The 19,082-nt window shown below is 27.1% G+C and overlaps 2 protein-coding genes across 3 annotated transcripts; one reads left to right on the forward strand and one right to left on the reverse strand.

The window, feature by feature from the left end:
* Window positions 1-1,337: 1,337 nt before the first annotated feature.
* LOC114120532 (uncharacterized) lies at window positions 1,338-4,736 on the reverse strand. Of its 2 annotated transcripts, none has more exons than XM_027982469.2 (3): window positions 4,605-4,725; window positions 4,151-4,450; window positions 1,338-3,035 (listed from the first exon to the last, which is right to left on the reverse strand). In XM_027982469.2, exons 1-3 carry the CDS (start codon window positions 4,671-4,673, stop codon window positions 3,006-3,008), a joined length of 399 nt encoding a protein of 132 aa, XP_027838270.2. In that variant the 5' UTR covers window positions 4,674-4,725; the 3' UTR covers window positions 1,338-3,005. The 2 variants fall into 2 exon arrangements, with proteins under 2 accessions (XP_027838270.2, XP_050063694.1); XM_050207737.1 differs by lacking the exon at window positions 1,338-3,035 and adding an exon at window positions 3,617-3,826 and having other exon boundaries at window positions 4,605-4,736.
* A 55-nt stretch (window positions 4,737-4,791) lies between these two features.
* On the forward strand, window positions 4,792-8,799 carry LOC126552793 (uncharacterized). The gene is made up of 7 exons (XM_050207736.1): window positions 4,792-5,036; window positions 6,531-6,612; window positions 6,677-6,861; window positions 7,687-7,770; window positions 7,841-7,927; window positions 8,240-8,342; window positions 8,489-8,799. Exons 2-7 carry the CDS (start codon window positions 6,545-6,547, stop codon window positions 8,778-8,780), a joined length of 819 nt encoding a protein of 272 aa, XP_050063693.1. The 5' UTR covers window positions 4,792-5,036; window positions 6,531-6,544; the 3' UTR covers window positions 8,781-8,799.
* Window positions 8,800-19,082: the final 10,283 nt, after the last annotated feature.

Raw genomic sequence — 19,082 nt, forward strand, 5'->3', positions numbered from 1 at the left:
AAAAACTCTTTAAATCATCTAAAGCTTATTTAAGGAGCAATAGTATTAAACGCCAGTGGTTAAGTTTTGATAATCAATCAAAAAGCTTGTTTTTTAGTGTATGCTTAGCTTTTTCTTCAGAACCTAATCTATTCACTAAAGGCTTATCCGTTTGGACACATGTATACCAACGTATAGAAGAACTTGAAGCTAGCAAACACATGTCTTGTTCTGAATCATATCTTTTATATACAAGTAACAAAACTATTGATATATTATAATTTTCTGATTTTAAAAAGAAACAAAAAAAAGAAGTTAAGAAAAATACAAATACTTCAGCGTGTCAAAGATATAGTAAAATTAATTGGTAAGAGAGGGCTAAGTTACCGAGCTCATAGAAACGAATCAGCTTTGTCTTTAACTAATAACAATTTCTCGCATGGAAGGAAGGTTCTCCTTCAATAAAAAACTGTACTGCAATTTAGCATGTTTGTCATCAAATAACTTTAAAGATTTACATGATAAAGAATTTAGAATTACCATTTGATACATTACTTGAACTGTTCAAAGTCTTGAAAAAATTTGATGACAGATTGACTCATGCTAAATTGCTAGATAAATTATTAAATTTATGGGATATATATGGGATTAGTTAAAAAGAACTGTACCTGAATTCTATGAAAAAAGTAGCGAAGATGATATTGAAGAAGAAACAAGTGATAAACATGGCACAAATCTTGAAGAAGTACTCTGCAAGTCTTGCATGAATTGTCCTCACTGTTGCTATAATGTACTTTTGAAGTATAATTTGAATAGTAATGCATGCCATTTTTTATTTCTTGCTTATAAGTATCTCATACACTTCCATGTACACAGGTAGTGACATACATTTCAAATTTTATAATTCTTATTTTAGTACTTAATTATAAGGTATATTTTAATTACTTATTTTGACTTACCAGGAAGCATGTGAAAGGTCATTCTCCAAGCTAAATATAATTAAAACACGATAGAGAAATTTATTGAGCGAAGAAATGCTAGAAGCATTTATGCTTATGAATGTGGAAAAAATTATATTACATAGTATAGACTCAGAAGAAATTATTAACATTATAAAAAATAGTAGTGATTTCTTAAATAAAAACTATCATACTAAGTTTTGGCCAAGTTCTACCTTATTCAATTTTTTAATTTGTATGATAAGTAGTATGATAAACTGTTTATCATAATTTTTCATAATAACTTATGTTGAATAATATTATAATATAATATATTATGTAATACATATACATTAATAATAATTTTATGGTTTATGTAAGTAATATATTAGGAATATTAAATAATTTATTAAACCCAACTAAAATTATTATTATTTATTATAATTTTACTACATTTTCACTAAATTGTTTGTATTTATGGATCTTGGGCCGGTGAAACGAAATTCTCCTGGTCTGGTTAAAATTCAGAATCCGCCGCTGATAAACAATATGTCAATATTTTTAGTTCTTCCTTCTGGTGTATACATAAATAAATTTGAACATTTCCCGACTTGTGAACATCATTAAAATCACTATACATTGAGTACAATACTGCAGTAGGTACCTTTATTGGCTCATGTTGAACGCCTATTGAGTGCGGGTGGGCAGCTTTATAGGTAGGTAGCACGGACTGAGGTATAATATAATATATAACCGTGGTAGGTAGGAGGATAAGGGGTTCTATGTCTGATAAGAATTTTTAAATGGCATTATTGTTTAAGTTCAATAACTTATGAGTAATTTATTTAATTAAATCCTAATAACATATACCTTAATGTAAACATTGTCAATAAATATTAAATTAGATTTTATTGTGTTATACTATTGCCATATAACATGAGAAAATACAATTTCCTTAAGTATAACAGTTTTGATTAAAACGTATGATTTAGCTATATTTATTCGAATGTCATTATAATCTGAAAATAGTAGATATAATATTTTTAGATATGTGTGATATTGTAGGTACCTTATATTATTTTATGAGTATGTTTGTACGTATGTATTGTATGTATGTCTGTATGCATTTATGTATGTTATTTATGTATAAAATAAAAATAAAAAAAACAATTTAGCGTCACAAAATAAATGTATCTGAGTTTTGAACCCATTTTTTGACTCTTTACAAATTTAATGTCAGGCTAAAATGTGGTATTAACTCGTTAAGTTAATACAGAAAAATGTAATTTAACTTTAAAGTTAAAAGTTAGTTTGAAAAATAAGTAACTTAACTTAGTTAAAAATAAGTTAATTTTTTTTTTTTAATGATCATACATTTTTAGCTTCACAAATAACACAATATAATGGAAGTCTTACTGTTTTCAATATATTTATAACGTAATTGTATTAATTACAGAAGGTACTTAGTAAATAATACTTACATAGGTACTTCAATTAATTATAAAATAAAATAAAACAAATAAATTATTTCTATGTACCTATTTTTTTTCCAAAATTATGGCTTAACTTTAAACATTTTTTTTTTTTTGTAATACCCACTAAATTTGTTAATTGTAATTATTAAATTTGTTATTAAACTGTTATACTTAAGGAAATTGTATTTTCTCATGTTATATGGCAATGGTATAACACAATAAAATCTAATTTAATATTCATTGACAATGTTCACATTAAGGTAAATGTTATTAGGATTTAATTAAATAAATTACTCATAAGTTATTGAACTTAAACAATAATGCCATTTAAAAATTCTTATCAGACATAGAACCCCTTATCCTCCTACCTACCACGGTTATATATTATATTATACCTCAGTCCGTGCTACCTACCTATAAAGCTGTCCACCAGCACTCAATAGGCGTTCAACATGAGCCAATAAAGGTACCTACTGCAGTATTGTACTCAATGTATAGTGATTTTAATGATGTTCACAAGTCGGGAAATGTTCAAATTTATTTGTGTATGCACCAGAATCGTCTTCCACAAAATTTGATGATGATTTGCATAAATTTTTAATTAAAATTCATTTTATGTCCATTTTTCTTTCATATTTTTCCACTAAACACATTTAATTTAAGAAAATTAACTTAAAGTTCATAGTTCAAACACAGTTTGTTCAAGTACCTATATGTTATTTCTAACTTTCTAAGTCAAGGATTATTATCATACATTTAAGAATAAGATGGTATAACTTATAGGTACATGCTGAAGCTGTATATAGTACCTATAGCATTTGTTTTTGTTACACCGGTATAGCAGTAGTTTAAATAGAAATTAAAAACGAGATTTAGTTATCAATGCTTGAATCGGTAAAAAAAATAAAGGAGCATTTGATTGGGCCAATGGTTTGTGTTGCTGTCATAGACATGTATATGGTTGCTATAGAATTTATGAAGCTGTGCGCCCTTTCTTTTTGTATAACTATCGCTTGCGCCGATCGTCGCCTGCCTACATGGATTTTCCTCCGTCCAACTTGTCGCTCACTTTTACTTACGAACTTTTTATTATTCGCACACTCTTTATTATATATGTCTTCTGTTTATTATATTTTTTTAATAAACTTTTAATTTGATGTTAAAACTACAATAAATATTTTACTTTAACCTAATTTGTGTTGTGTCATTAATATTTTGTAATATTAGTATTGACAAACGTCTCGTAACCAAATTTGTGACCTCTCATATTTTGTTAGACCTTCTACGTCTGTTCAACGATTTTTACCGCCAGTCATTATGCAAGATTGGAGAGACGTTTGGTCGCTCGGCACCACCAACGTGAGTACTGATAATACAAACGGGAGTGCAAGTAAACGCCGGCGATTTGCTGTATCCTCTCGCGTAACTTAAAAGCTAGTGCAATTTGGAAAGTTAGAACTATACATAGAAAATAAAGATATACGATCGTATTTGCCAATATTTAAACACTGGTAACCAGTAAAGACATTAGAAAAAGATAAAAACATATATTAACGAATAAAATCTGTACAATCAGAGACGTATTTAGGAATTTTGCGCCCCAGGTTATCTGAGTGCCATAACTTGTTTTTATCACCTAGATGACCTAGGTACCGTATTATATCAAAATGCTCTCCAAAATTTACCACCCGGGGCCCAAGTCCCCTCAGCCCCCCCCCCTAAATACGACACTGTGTACAATACTACAATATGTTATACCTCTTCAAAAATGTCGTCTAAATTAGATATCCTAATAAACTCCATGTCGAATTTTTTTTCATCTTCCTTCTTTTGGAAGACGTATTCATTTGTGATACCAACATTGCCAACTGGTAAACTATTAGATTTATCGTCTTCCATTTTTGAAACTTTGATAAGCTTCACATCTATTTTTTCATCTTCTCTTTTATAGACGTTCTCTTGTCTACTAATTTGAAGAAGGTCAACTGAAGAATTAGCTGTGTTACGATAACTCATTTTTGATTTTTTTCCGTTGTTTATCATACTATATTTCCCGGTCTATATAAATATTAACATAGGCACATAATATTACATACATAATATAACATATTATATTATACTACGGGAATGTTAAATGTTCTAATCCTAATCTCCTCAGTAACTTTCCCAAACTCTAGAATAATATTATAAAATATGAAATATTTTTACTTACTAATAGCCGAAATAAAGTTGCAAGTTGCAACACCATTGTTGCAATTATTTTAATGACAAAAAAATACATTATGTTTGAACTTAAGAGTATAGGTAGGTAACTATTATTTATAATAATTGAAAAAAAAAACAAGCATGTTACCATGGAAGTTGGCTGGGTGTCTTTAAGTTTAATAACAATAACTAATTACTAGGCAAATCGCAAAATCACAAGAAAAAGTTTTTTTATATTCTCCAAATTTTGATGAAAATCAAAATATGAAATAAATATCTCACCAATTCATAATTAAAAATCATATTCATGTTAATAACTTAAAAATTTAATATTATTAAATGAGAAAAACACTTCCAAATCAGAGAATTGTGGAGAAAAACACTGCAAAAATGGATCAATGTAGAAAAAAACATAATGGAAAAATAAATAACTGAAAAGGTCAGGTTTAAAGAGAATAAAATTAATGAGATCAATTACTATAGTAAATATTTTATACAATAAACCCCGAAGATTCAAACAAAAGCACATTTTATTTGGATGATCGGGTGTTCCTTATCTTAACGACCAATTATTAGAATAATTATTAGAAGATTAGTTCGTGACGTCCACTGACCACGATTAAAGATTCTTTAATCGTTGCCCGCAACGCAACACAGCATAATGTTGGAAAAATTGACGTCGATGAATTCATACGTCCAAAAGGTGTTGAAGATATAAAATTACAATATAGTCGAAAAGATGCCGTTAACCACCGAACAACGTAAAATGTTACTATCCAAAAGTTTAGCTGTTAAACTTTTTATTTAGAATAAAAAACGCAAACGTAATCCGGTTCACCCAATATATAAAGATAGGTTTGAATTGGGCGAGTTTCATCATTTGTATACACAGTTACGTGCTGATAACGAATACAACACTACCGCCAACAGCGCATAATTCACAGCATTACGATCATTTCACGTTAAAATTTAACGATAGAAGGCGCGTACTGGAAATGCGTTTTGGAAGGTAGTCAACTTATTAATCCATTGTCGTTAATTAATATATTTTAATTAACTAAAATGATGACTAAAAGTTATTAAATAGGTATTGTATTATTTATCCGAATGTCGCTTTCCAGTCGAATAGTAAGATAATATCAGTAAAAACGAGAGAAATTAAGTAGTGCGCCCTTACCCGTCTACCGCGGACGCATTCTACTGAACATCGGTAAAATACCTACCGTATCGGCTCTAAAATCACCTTCCCGATACGCTTTGACCGTGTACAGTACCTGGCTACTGCAGTTCTTGGTCTCCAATCAGCCTCTATAAGACGGCTATTGGACGGCTAGAAGCAGTCGGCCGACTAGACACGTTTCAAAGTGTGTTTTTTCCGCCACGCAACAGTTTTGTCGTCGTAATCATATCCCGTACCTTACCTGCGCCGCGTACCTATACATGTGATTTTTATCTCCACGACAGTACCCGTATCCATGGTGGATATATAGAGGTGTAAACACTTCCTATATTGTACCATTATGATAGTGGGCCGAAAAAAGTACACCACTTGTAACTGCCACCAGGAGCGCTGACTGCCCGATGAAGGCTCAAAACCATAGACCTATTAACAAATGGACTGCGCATTGATAATATATCGTGTCGCCGATATGAACTTAGGGCAATCATGGATAAATATCTCATAAAGATTTTACTCCATGAAAAATGTACCCGCGCATTTCTTAACTGTATAATTTGCATAGACCTATAATTAACAAATAATGTAGTTTGTACTTCTACCATCGATCTTTAACCGTGCCACTACCTTACTAATTAGTAGTCCCGAGTTCGTGGTTTGTATGTTCGTAGTTGGTAAATCGTATATAATATAATAATTATTATAATATTATTATTATTATTCATTGTATTTAGTAGTTGTATTTGATATACCTAGATAAATATTTCAAAATGGTAAACTGGTGTTCCATCAAAGGTTGCTCAAACAATTCTAAAATTCCAGGAATTAAACTTCATAGGTAAAACATTTATTTAAATTAAGTAGTTATAACTATGTTAATAATTAATTCATCTCTATTCTAGGGTACCAAAAGACAAATTAGGCAAAGATTGGACTGCTGTAATACAAAAAGTAAATCCTAATATTGTACTTACATCATACAGTGTTGTATGCAGTGATCATTTTGATGTTTCTGACTATTTGGTTCGAGGGAAATTAGGGAATACTTTCTTAAAAAAAAATGCTATTCCAAGTATATTTAATACAAGTATGTTTTACACTTATACATTATATTCATATAATATTGTATATTACCTATATAAAAATTAGTTTATATATTAGTAGATAAATGTTATAATTGGTTAATTTATCAATGTATTGTTATAATATTTATTCAACAGTAGGTTATAATTAAAGACCGGATTTATATGTTTTTACATATCGTTACTGGGTCTATAATGCAGTCATATGAGAGTAAAAAATGTGGACGATTCGTTCAATTCTGAGTTTGTAGAAAAAAGTTTTTTTTGCATATTTGAGAATATTTCATAGGTTAGATAATATCAATTCCATTTAGCATATTTTAGAATATTTAGTAAATTGTGAGAAAAAATATTTATTTATTATTCATTTTAATATTACGGTACTGGAAAAATTGCTTTTGAACATATTTTACACTTTTTTTTTTATCATTGTGACAAAAAAACATTATTATTTGTTAATTTTATAATAAAATTAAAATAATATTTCAAGTTTCTTTTTTATTCTTCAGAAAGTAAATATTTGCCATTGCATACAACAAAGGAATATTGTTTTTTTTAAACATAATATATTATATACCTATATAGTAAATTGTTATTTTTGAATGTTGTAAAAAAAAAAAAAATGGAAAAATGCATATTAAAGCATATATTGATATTCATTGATTATTGTTGCATATTTTTAAGATTTTTAAGAGAATATAATAAGAACATTTGAAGGTTTTTGTAGAGAATATTAGCATTATATTTAAGGTATTTTAAGAGATTATAAATCCAGTCTTTAGTTATCATCAAAATAAATACTAATGACTAATAAATAAAAATAATAACAGATCCCCAAAAAGCACATATTTACAATGTAGAAGAGTTTGTTGTTTTTCCAAATTCAAGTATTAATGATTTCAATGAAGATTCTGGTAAATATCTTAAATATTTTATACATAAATATAATTTGTTATTATTAAACATAAACATAAATATTTACAGGTTCAATGGAATGTTTTAATGATGAAAAAGATCTACCTTCTTGCTCTATAACAGACCTTCCAGAACATAATAGTGAAGTAAAAATTAGTATGTTCAATGTATTACAATTTACAATAAACCAGATGATTCTATTAATGGCAAAATTCAATTAGTTTCTAAGTATATTATACTTCATTTATATATATATATTGAGTATGAATGAAACAAATAATAATTTGTAAAAATTTAATGCTATGCAAATTGTTACTTGAAATTAAATAGAAAAAAAATATTAATTACACAAAACGGCAATATGTAATATTGAGAACCTAAAATGTTACAAGTTAATTGAATCACCAGTATATTATTTTGTACTTAAAATGTTTTAATTTGTACTGTAAGCAGTTGTTGTGATTTCAGATGAAAACTATACGTTTAATATTATATCTCCTGAAACTCCTGAAAAATCAAGTTCAATTAATATGAAGAATTCTTTGATAACTCCAGAATTTGCTAAATCGAGGTATGATTGAATTATAATTATGTTGAGATTTGTTATATTTAAAATTGTATCACATAAAATATAAAGTATCTTTGAATGTAGTAGGTATTTTAAAATTTATAAGAGAATAAATACACAAATTGTTGTATCTTTAATTAATTTTTCAGAAAAAGAAAATGTTTCATAGGAGATTTCACTAATGAAGACCTGAATAGTCCAAAGCGACAGAAAAAATTTTTAAATGCAACCAAAAAAATTTTGTTTAAGAAGAGAAAGCAAATTAAAACGTTACAAAAACAAAAAGGCCGTTTAATTAAAAAAATACGTACAATGAAACAATTAATGACACATTTAAGAGAAGAAAAGAAGCTCATCTCTCAAAATTGTTTTTCTCATCTCCAGGTTTTAATTATTGAATTGAAAAAATATACATGTATTGTGTTCTGTGTAGCTATGTAGTACTTATTAAATGTTTTAACCATGGCAAAAATTAATAAAATAAACTAAAATATAAATTTTATTTTATTAAGTTAATGTTTAGTTTAATGTTGTATGTGTTTTTTTTTTAAACTTTACTAAACAAATATTATTATAACTTGCTTATAAGAAAATACCAAAGTCAATATAAGTGATTTATTAGTTAATAAATAAATGTAAAAAAAATGTTAAAACATAATTAGTACATATTAACATCATTGCTTATTAACCTAACCCACTTGATAGTTTTGTGTGCATAGTTAGTACAATATAGATTGATACAGTTGCAATTGGTTGTTCTGGGATATTATATTATAACTATTGATTTCAGGAAACATTGCCTGATATTGAAAATGAAATCCTAATGAAACAATTAAAAATAAAATCATCTAAACAAATATCCCCTGCACTAAGAACATTTGCTCTAACTTTAAAGTTCTATTCCCCTTCTGCTTATAATTATGTACGTTCATCTTTTAATAAAGTTCTACCACATCCTAGTACATTACGGAAATGGTATTCCACAATAGATGGCTCTCCGGGTTTCACATCAGAAGCATTAAATGCAATTAAAATTAAATCTGAAGAAATGTTAGCAAAAGGAAAACAACTTATATGTGGTCTTATTATGGATGAAATGTATATAAAAGAAAATATCCACTATAATGGTAAACGATTACAAGGATATATTAATTATGGTATAAAAGCAGATGAAGTGGATGGATTGCCAAAAGCCAGGGAAGCCTTAGTCTTTTTGTTGGTGTCAATCAATTCTCACTGGAAAATACCAATTGCTTATTTTCTAACAAATGGTTTGAATACTCAAGAAAAAGCTAATTTAGTAAATACTGTATTATCTTTTGTTCACGATAAAGGTGTAAGTGTAAAAACTTTCACATTTGATGGAGCAGGCACCAATATTTCTATGTCAGCTTGCTTAGGGGCAAACCTTACCATGCCTTGTATTAAATCATATTTTACTCACCCAGAAACAAAACAGAAAGTGCACATTTTTTTAGATCCTGCACATATGTTAAAACTTTGTAGGAACACTTTAGGTGACTGGGGTGTATTATATGATAAAAATGGTCAATTAATAAAATGGGATTATTTTAAAGAACTTGTTACCATCCAAGACAAAACAGGCCTTCACTGTGGAACAAAAATTAGATCAAGACACATCAATTATCAAAAAGAAAAGATGAAAGTTAAATTAGCATGTCAAACTTTTAGTTCCAGTGTTGCGGATGCATTTTTGTATTGTTCAGATATATTAAAACTTGAAGCTTTTAAAAATGTAAATGCAACAATAACTTTTTGTAAAAATATAATAATATTTTTGATTTCCTAAACACCAGAAATTTTTGACCAAAACACAGTTCAAAAAACCATTAAAAGCAAAAGATGAAAAAAATATATTAATAATCATTGAAGAATCGATAGAATACATTAAAAGTCTTCAAGTTAAAATAGAAAATAAATTTGTGCCATTAATAAAATCTGGCAGAAAAACAGGATTTTTAGGACTAATTGTATGTTTACAAAGTGTCAAAGAATTTTATTTTGATGTTATAAAAACTGGTACTTTGGAATTTTTTCTCACATACAAGATTAGCCAAGATCATTTAGAGATGTTATTTTCAAATATACGTTCTATGGGGGGATTTAATAATAATCCCACAGCATCTCAATTTGAGGCAGCATACAAGCGCCTAATAATTCACACAGAATTAAAAATTTCAAAAGAAGCTAATTGCCAAGTATTGGACAGTACACCAATTTTGACTGTAAGTTCAAATAAAAAAATTGAAAACAAAATTGGAAACTTAGACTTGATATGTACAGAAGATTATGAGGAAACAGATACTTTTGAAAACATTAATAATTATAATAATGAATTAATGTTTGTTGATGATGTTATTCAATATATTGCGGGTTTTGTAGTAAGAAAGCTTTATAAACAAATAACTTGTAACATATGTGTTCTATTATTGTCTGATGACAAAATGATTCCAAAACAACTATCTTTATTGGATATTAAAAACAGAGGAGGCTTAACAAAACCAACAAAAGACATGACATACCTGTGTAAAATAGCAGAAATTACATTTCGGACTTTCCAACAAGCTTTACCTTCAATTAAATATGATATTATTGAATACTTAACAATAAAAGCAACTTCAAAGTTACAAATTACAAACATTTTTAAAGAAATTTCTGATCATATTTTAGATCAATCACCATTAGATAATCATCTTTTACAACTTATAAAACTGTCATTTAAATGTTATTTTAAAATAAGACTACATCATTATAACCTTACTATAAGTCAACCACAACAAAGAATACGATCATCTCTCACTAAAATCATTCACTTTAAGAACCAGTAAAAATTTAAATTTATTAGCTGTATCTATTGTACATAATATTATGCTATTGTGTAATAATTTAACTAGATGTTAAATTTTTTATTACTTATTTGTTTATATTATGATATTAATTAATTCAGTTATTGTATTAAGTTATACTTATGTATTTAAAATTATTATATTAAGAATTCAAAATAAACTCAGAATAAAATAATATACACTCGACTGTCCATCAGTCATCACTCATCACTAAAAAGTAAAAATTAAATTAAAATTATATTATATTATATTTTTTATTATATTTTATTTTTTTAATCAATTGATAAGAAAATTATATATCATGGACTAATCAACGAATAGTGTAAATTACTCCATGATTGCCCTAACACTATATTGGCGACAATTATCGATACATCGTTGGTATGGAAAGCGCAGTACATTTGTTAATAGGTCTATGCTCAAAACTACTACAGTTTCTATGGTACGTAATGCATTTTAGCATTTATTTTGCTTATTATTTAGTATATTTAGGATTTACAAAGGCTATGGACTTCGTGCTATAATATAATTCATGATAATATATATATATATAATATATAATATCATGATATAATTTATATTTTTCATTTTAAATAGTGTAACTTAAAACTTATTATAATATGTGCATATGGTACTTGTAATTCATATACTATTTTAATAGATATTTCTATTGAGTAATAATATTTTAAATATACGTAGTAATACTTAGTATTTAAAATATATATTTTAGTAATACCTCGTATTTTCAATATTATGCCATACATAGAATTATTCTATTTATTTTTAGTTATTATAAGTACAATATATTTTTACAAAAATAAACATATCATGACAAAGAGACTAAGGATAGATAGCAAATCAAGGAAATAATAAATTAGCCATTACTTTAATTTATATTTAATATGAAAATGGTTACAATAAATAGTAATTTAAAAGTAGCTAGGCAGCATGTCTACATCTACTCCAAAAAAAACTATTTCCCTTAAAAAATGCAGGTAATTAACAATAATTGTATTATTGAAGATAGATTTATGTTAATTAAAATCCATCAAAGTTACTCATTATTTAAATTTAATTCATAAATCATATTTGTATGGCTTTGCAAGCATCGTGCATCATATTTTCGTATAGGAATATGAACATTTTGAACCTTCATCGGGTAGGCAGCGCTCCCGGTGGAAATCACTAGTGGTGTACATTTTTCAATCAATTTGTTATCGAAGTGTTAACACTTCTATTTATCCACCTTGCGTTATTGTTCACCTTATTAAAATTGTAATTTGCGCCATTAATAGTATAATTATAAATAAATGTATGTAAGTAAATCAAACTCCATGTATATTAAATAAGTAAATTTTCGTTTAGTATATACTATTTTTGACACTTTTGTTGTAAAATATATCATTTTTGTAATAAAATACCTAGTTACTTATTATACCTATAGCTTACTCAACTTTTTTTATACATATAGTTTAATGACGAAATTAAACCTTTTCTGTCAATTTTATTTTGTTGATAATTTTAATATTGTTGAAAGTGTGGCGCAAATTACATATTCCATTTCGTTTCCTGTCATGGCGCAAAATACCAAAAATAATTTGTATGTGTGGCGCAGAAATGCAAAATACATACTATATTTTTATATTTTGGAGCAAATTACATATAATATACTTAAATGTACTTTCAAAATTGAATTTTATTTAAAAATTACAAGTAATAAAATTGACGCAAAATACCATCTTCTTGATAACTACAAAGCGTCTGGGATATGTAAAATGTATATTATAATAATAAAATACAAATACTGTAACACTATTATATACAACATTAAAAAATATTTACGCTGTATACATTTAAATTTTTTTATTTTTTTTCAACACAGATATCTTGCTACTGGTTTAATTTTTAAACAATTTGCTTTATCATTCAGAATTTCAAAAACAGCAGTTTCTTCAATTGTTATTGAAGTTTGTAAAGCAATTTAGAAGATTTTAAAAGAAAAACATAAGCCCACACCAACGATTGCCCATTTTGAAAATATTGCACAAGAGTTTTATGAAAATTAAAATTTTCCAAATTGTTTTGATAATATTGACGGCAAACATGTTTGGATAAAATGTCCAAAAAACTCCGATAGTATATTTTTCAATTATAAACTGTTTTTTTCTATTGTTTTAATGGGTATGGCAGACGCAAATTATAAATTTATCATGATTGATGTCGGAGCTTATAGAAAAGATAGCGATGCAGATGTACTAGAAAATTCGAATATTTTAAGACGTCTTGAAAATAAAACTTTGAAACTACCCTATCCTAAAAAACTACCAATTTCTTACGTAACTGGTCCATAGGTATACTTTCGTTGCTAATGAAGCATTTCCTTTGCGAACATACCTGATGTGACCTTACCCAAAGAGATTATTGAATGATGAAAATAAAAGTTACTTTAATTATAGACTTTCCAGAATACGATCAACAATAAAATGTGCTTTCGGTGTAGCAACAGCAAAATTTAGAATTCAAATTAGAAGTCAATAGAGACAAAAGTGGAAAATGCTGACCACGTTTAAGCAATATGTATGCTGCACAATGTAATTATCGATTTGGAAAAAATAAATGTTACAGAAAATTATAAAATACACTCAGATGTATCATGCCTATTGTAGTGAGCCGGTGGTCTTGGTGAAGATGGCTCAACACGATTTAACGACGAAATCTACTTTGTCGTATGTCTTCTTTAGATAGTGTAGGAAGTTTGAAGTTAATAAACAACTCATTTATAAGTTTGAATTAAAAGTTATTTATTCACTGAGACAATGTATATAATAAAAGTTAGCCCGATGTGTTGTTAAGTATCAAACAACGCCATCGGTCTTTAATACTACCACAACCCCTTTTATATTAAACTATTTTGGGCGTAGTCCCCAAAATATACGTACGTGTCATAGTAAACAGGAAATTCGACTATAAGTTTCTATTTCGTGTTTACTATGACCAATTATTTAAATATATAATTTTAATCCTAAGAATCTATATAAAAGATTATTAAAACCATATTCATAATCCAATTATCTAATTATCTATTATTAAGTGTAATATATTAATATTCAGTATTCTAAACAACTAATATCAGCTCAGGGTAACAGGAATGATGTAATTAAATAATAGTGCAATATGTCGGATTACTACACTATCCAGTAATTTAACAGTAAGTGTGAGAAATAACAAAATATCCAGAGCAATTGAAAATGTAAGAAATTACCTAAGTATTTTTTTTCCAATAATAAATTGTAAATATTTTACTATTTCATTAATATTTGACTATGTAAAATTACAACTTAATTATTCTATAATATTAATGAAAAGCCCAATCAATTAGAAGACACAGGTATGTTTAATAACTCGATAAAATATGTAGATTAACATATCAAATTTAACAATTAAATAATGGTTTTTAAGATCATTTACTAGAACAAAACAAGGAAAATTAAAACATGGTTGATAAAATATTACTCAAGAATCAAGAGCAAACATTTAATATAAATACAGATAATCTAGATAACCTAACCTTCCCAACTCTACCTCCAAGAGTTCCAAAAGGTATTTGTATATTTTATATATTTTAAAATGATATTTTTTGATGAAATGCATATTAGGTAAAGACAAGACTGCTAATTAGTACTTCAAAAAGAAAAAAGGTTTCAGGTTTGGTTTCTTTTGAAAAACTTGATTTGCCAACAAGACATTTGGAAATGTTGAATTGGTTTGTAGACAATAATGTGGCCAGCATTGCAGTGTCTGGAAATAGATTGATAAGTGAAGCAGCAATTGAAAATAATCCAAATAATGTAAATTGTGCTGTTTTAGACAATTACCTTGCAATTGATGACTTACAAAAGTATTTTGACGAAAATGGCAGGACTGCTCTCCAGCAAGTTGTGGATATAAAGCGTACAAATCCAACATGGATATGTATATCTTGCAACAAGGATTCATCAAGCAATTCTATTTATTGCAATAGATGTTTAGAGTGGTTTAATTTAAAATGTGTTAATGTTAAACTAACATACATGTAAAATATCTTACAACAAATAACTTATGACTAGTATAATAATAATTTATAATTTATACCTACTTTATGTTTTTAAATATTAATTATGACTGACTTACACTATTTGCAAATACCTATTTATGTAATATACTTAAACTAAATTATATTAAATTATAACCAAACCACCAACAATCTTCATCCAACTTTTAAGTCTTTTAATATCTTTGCAAAAATTTGGAAACCGATGGCATTCCACATCCAATAAAAACAAAATGCGATTCATGAAACGGGCATAACCTAAATAAGTACAACAAAATAATAAATGCATACCTTTTGATTGACAGTCACGTATAACACATTTATAAACATTTTTCGGAGGCATAATTACACACTAGAACAAAACAATAACAAAAAAAACTTTTTCTCGGTAACGTGTTTAAATTTGTTGTCGATGAAATCACCAAAAACCATGTGGTCAATGGAGCGTCGTCGCGATAACGAATAATCGTTGATACGCCGGACCCGCTAACGCTAGTGGCGCAACCCATAGCCGTATGGTATAGGTAAACTATACTGAACATATTATTATCCCCATATAGTTGCATCAGCCTGTCTGCTTACGCCTTCCGAACATACAAGTTGATCGACCTACCTTTCTATTCCTTACGCGTCCACATTTTCGTTACGATAATTTTTATTCTCCACGACTGAATTTTGATCGTGACATATTATTTTATTTTACTTTTTTGTCGTAATAAATCTTGTTACTGTTGGAGTAATTTTATGACCGACACCGTTACGCATTTGTGTTACTTTTTTTTTCGTGAATAACGACATTTCATTTACTCGATCAGTAAGCTCGTATCAGAAATAACGATAATTGGCCTGTTACACTTTGTTGGGGACATAGGGGAAATTGGTTAAATCGTCTACTCCTCGCATTCGTATTAGCCAAAAATATAAGAATTATCATTTAGTTAAACAGTGTTACCCACTGCTTTTTGCGGTTTAACAAGGCTGTCACTTGGGTAACAAATTAAAGAAACAACACATCTTTTATTACAATCAAAAAATTCAAGTAAAACTTGCTATAATTTATTTATTTATTTATTTATGAACAGGCTAAAAGCCCAATAGTACAATACAGTTTGTAGTAATGAAAATGAATATTATAAAAATAAATAGATAAACGCCAAACAATACACGGCGATTATATACAAATAAATATAAGATAATAATTAAACAAAGGAAAAACATAATAATAATTACATAATATTGTTAAGTTAGTCAGTAGCAGACGCATTAAAATTTTGTAAAAATAATCTTGAGTTAATAGAATTTTCAGATTGTGGTGGAACTATAAAATTTATTGAAATATTTAATACAGTTTTTGATATTTTAAACTCAAGGTCAATTAATTGTATTAGTTTTAAAAAGGTCCTATGTAGAGAAAATTTTAAGGATATTTCAGGTTTCTTTAATGAAATTAATACATACATTAAGAGGTTAAAAATTAAAGAAAATATTAATGATGTTAATTATGTACCAATCTTAAAATCAAAGAGAAAAACTGCATTCATTGGGTTTATAATATGTTCAAACTCTATGTTAAAATTATATTACTATTTAATAGAATCTTCTAAAATAGATTATTTAAAAATGCATAAATTAAGTCAAGATCACTTAGAGCTATTTTTTGGATGTATAAGAGCTCAAAGAGGATATAATAATAATCCAACATCCAAACAATTTATGTCGGTATATCATAAATTGGTAATTAAAGTAAATGATATTGAAAATTTTAACACAAGAAACTGTATACCTTTAGAACATATTGATGTATTACATTACTCTAATTCTGATACTATTAAAACAATTAATAATAATATTTCTATAAATTCGGTTATTTAAGAAGAAAACCAAATTTATGTTCAGCTTTTTATAAATGATCATGACTATTTAGCTAATACTAATACCTAATAACTTAAGTAATTTTACAAATTAAATAATTATATAGATCGATGGTTTTGTTGTTTATAAGTTAGCTTCTGTTCTTAACTGTGAAACATGCCTAAAATCATTGTATGCTGAAGATAAAAATGCATTTTTAAATTCTTTAATTGTAATAAAAAATAAGGGGGGAAATCGTAATTGCCTTAGTTATCCAAGTCAAAGTGTTATTTTAATTTGTTTTCAAACCGAAAAATTATTAAAATCTTACAGTTATCTAACTAAAACCATAAAGAAATTTGTTATCCAAACTCAAGTTCTGAAACACTTTTTACATAATTATATAATATTTAGTTCTTTGAAAACTTATAGTCCAGAAAGCAACACACCATTATCTGACCACCCAACTCTATTAATTAAGTCAGCTGCTTCTACATACATAAATTTGAAAGTAAAACATCCATTAAAATCTTGCAACTAAACACATTCAATGCGCATGTTGTATAACAAATTAACACTTTTCAAAGGACAATGAATACAACTTATATTTTTATTATTTATAATGCTTCCTGCACGTTTTTAAATTATATTTTATATAATAACTCAAAATAATATATTTATATATTAATTTAATACATATTTTTTTTAAAGATTTTAACAATTCTTTAACATTAGTGGAAGCTGCTACAAAAAATGGGTAATTCATTATTTATATTTTTTCTTATAAGTCAATACATATATTCTATTATTATTATATGTTTATCATAATATTATTAATTATCATCTATATTTTTTACTATTTTTATTTATGTAATTTTCATGATTATTACAACGGAATAAAGCTCATTTCAAGTTACTATGCATAATAATGTTATATTTATTTACTACCTACTTACCTCAACTACCTAGTGGAAAGTGTCTACTATTGAAACACTACTGCATTATATTATACTTTTAAGTAATGAAATAACTATTTTAATGTATTTAGAAGTGATTTAATATATCTAGGAGAAAAACTCAAAAAACTCAAAAAAAAAAAAACAACAACAACAAGGGACAAAAAGTAAAATTAAACAATAGTTTTGTTTCTTTGTAATTGGTCACACTGAAAGTAGTCATCTTTCGGCTCAATACAAAATTCAACGGCCCCTCTATATTACTCTATGCTATGAACCGTGATGGTGAAACCGCTATCATATTTTTCATAGTGTGTGCAGAATTATTTTAGTAAAGGGTTACTTGAACTACTACAATTGTGTATGTTACAATATCATGAGTATTGAGTGTACATTATTTCTTCTTCCCTTAATATGTCCTCATTATCTCCTGCAACGTTGTCTAAATCGACATGTTGATGGCAAAGTGTTGGTTGACAGACTGTAAATGGTGCCTTTACCAAAACGATCATACACTTGTGCACCATAAAGTCTATAATTGAATATCACTTTCGTATACAAGTAAGAAAAAACCAGTGTTCCCTTTATAAGGAAGAAAACGTTTCTTATTAATTGATGAGATATTGATCATTAGAAAATTATGGGCTAGCTTACATGTGTTTGAAATACAAGATTTTAAACGTAATCTTTAGGCTTCAAATGGTTAGGTTAAATATGTAGTTAGGTACCCAAATAATATAAATTAAGATATACTCGATAATTTTGTTTGAAAACCATTTTTATATTTATTAATTTTTGTTTTTTAATTATTATACATAAAAAATCATTGGAAGATTAGCATCACATAGAGTTAACATTACATGTATAACATCATAATAAATAAGTAGCTAATTATAAAACACGGCAATTGTAATTTATAGGACCAATAATTACGTTTCAATATATTGACAGTCCGCAACATTATAATAAAAACAAGATA

Source organism: Aphis gossypii, chromosome X, assembly GCF_020184175.1.
Source record: "Aphis gossypii isolate Hap1 chromosome X, ASM2018417v2, whole genome shotgun sequence".
Taxonomy (NCBI): domain Eukaryota; kingdom Metazoa; phylum Arthropoda; class Insecta; order Hemiptera; family Aphididae; genus Aphis; species Aphis gossypii.

Coding starts and splice junctions, on each gene's coding strand:
- LOC126552793 (XM_050207736.1), top strand. CDS start 6,545: ATGGTAAACTGGTGTTCCATCAAAGGTTGCTCAAACAATTCTAAAATT. Junction 6,862..7,686: donor TCCAAGTATATTTAATACAA/GTATGTTTTACA, acceptor AAATAATAACAG/ATCCCCAAAAAGCACATATT. Junction 7,928..8,239: donor TAATAGTGAAGTAAAAATTA/GTATGTTCAATG, acceptor TTGTGATTTCAG/ATGAAAACTATACGTTTAAT.
- LOC114120532 (XM_050207737.1), bottom strand. CDS start 4,673: ATGTATTTTTTTGTCATTAAAATAATTGCAACAATGGTGTTGCAACTT. Junction 4,451..4,604: donor CAACTTTATTTCGGCTATTA/GTAAGTAAAAAT, acceptor ATATTTATATAG/ACCGGGAAATATAGTATGAT. Junction 3,827..4,150: donor TAGACGACATTTTTGAAGAG/GTATAACATATT, acceptor AAATTGCACTAG/CTTTTAAGTTACGCGAGAGG.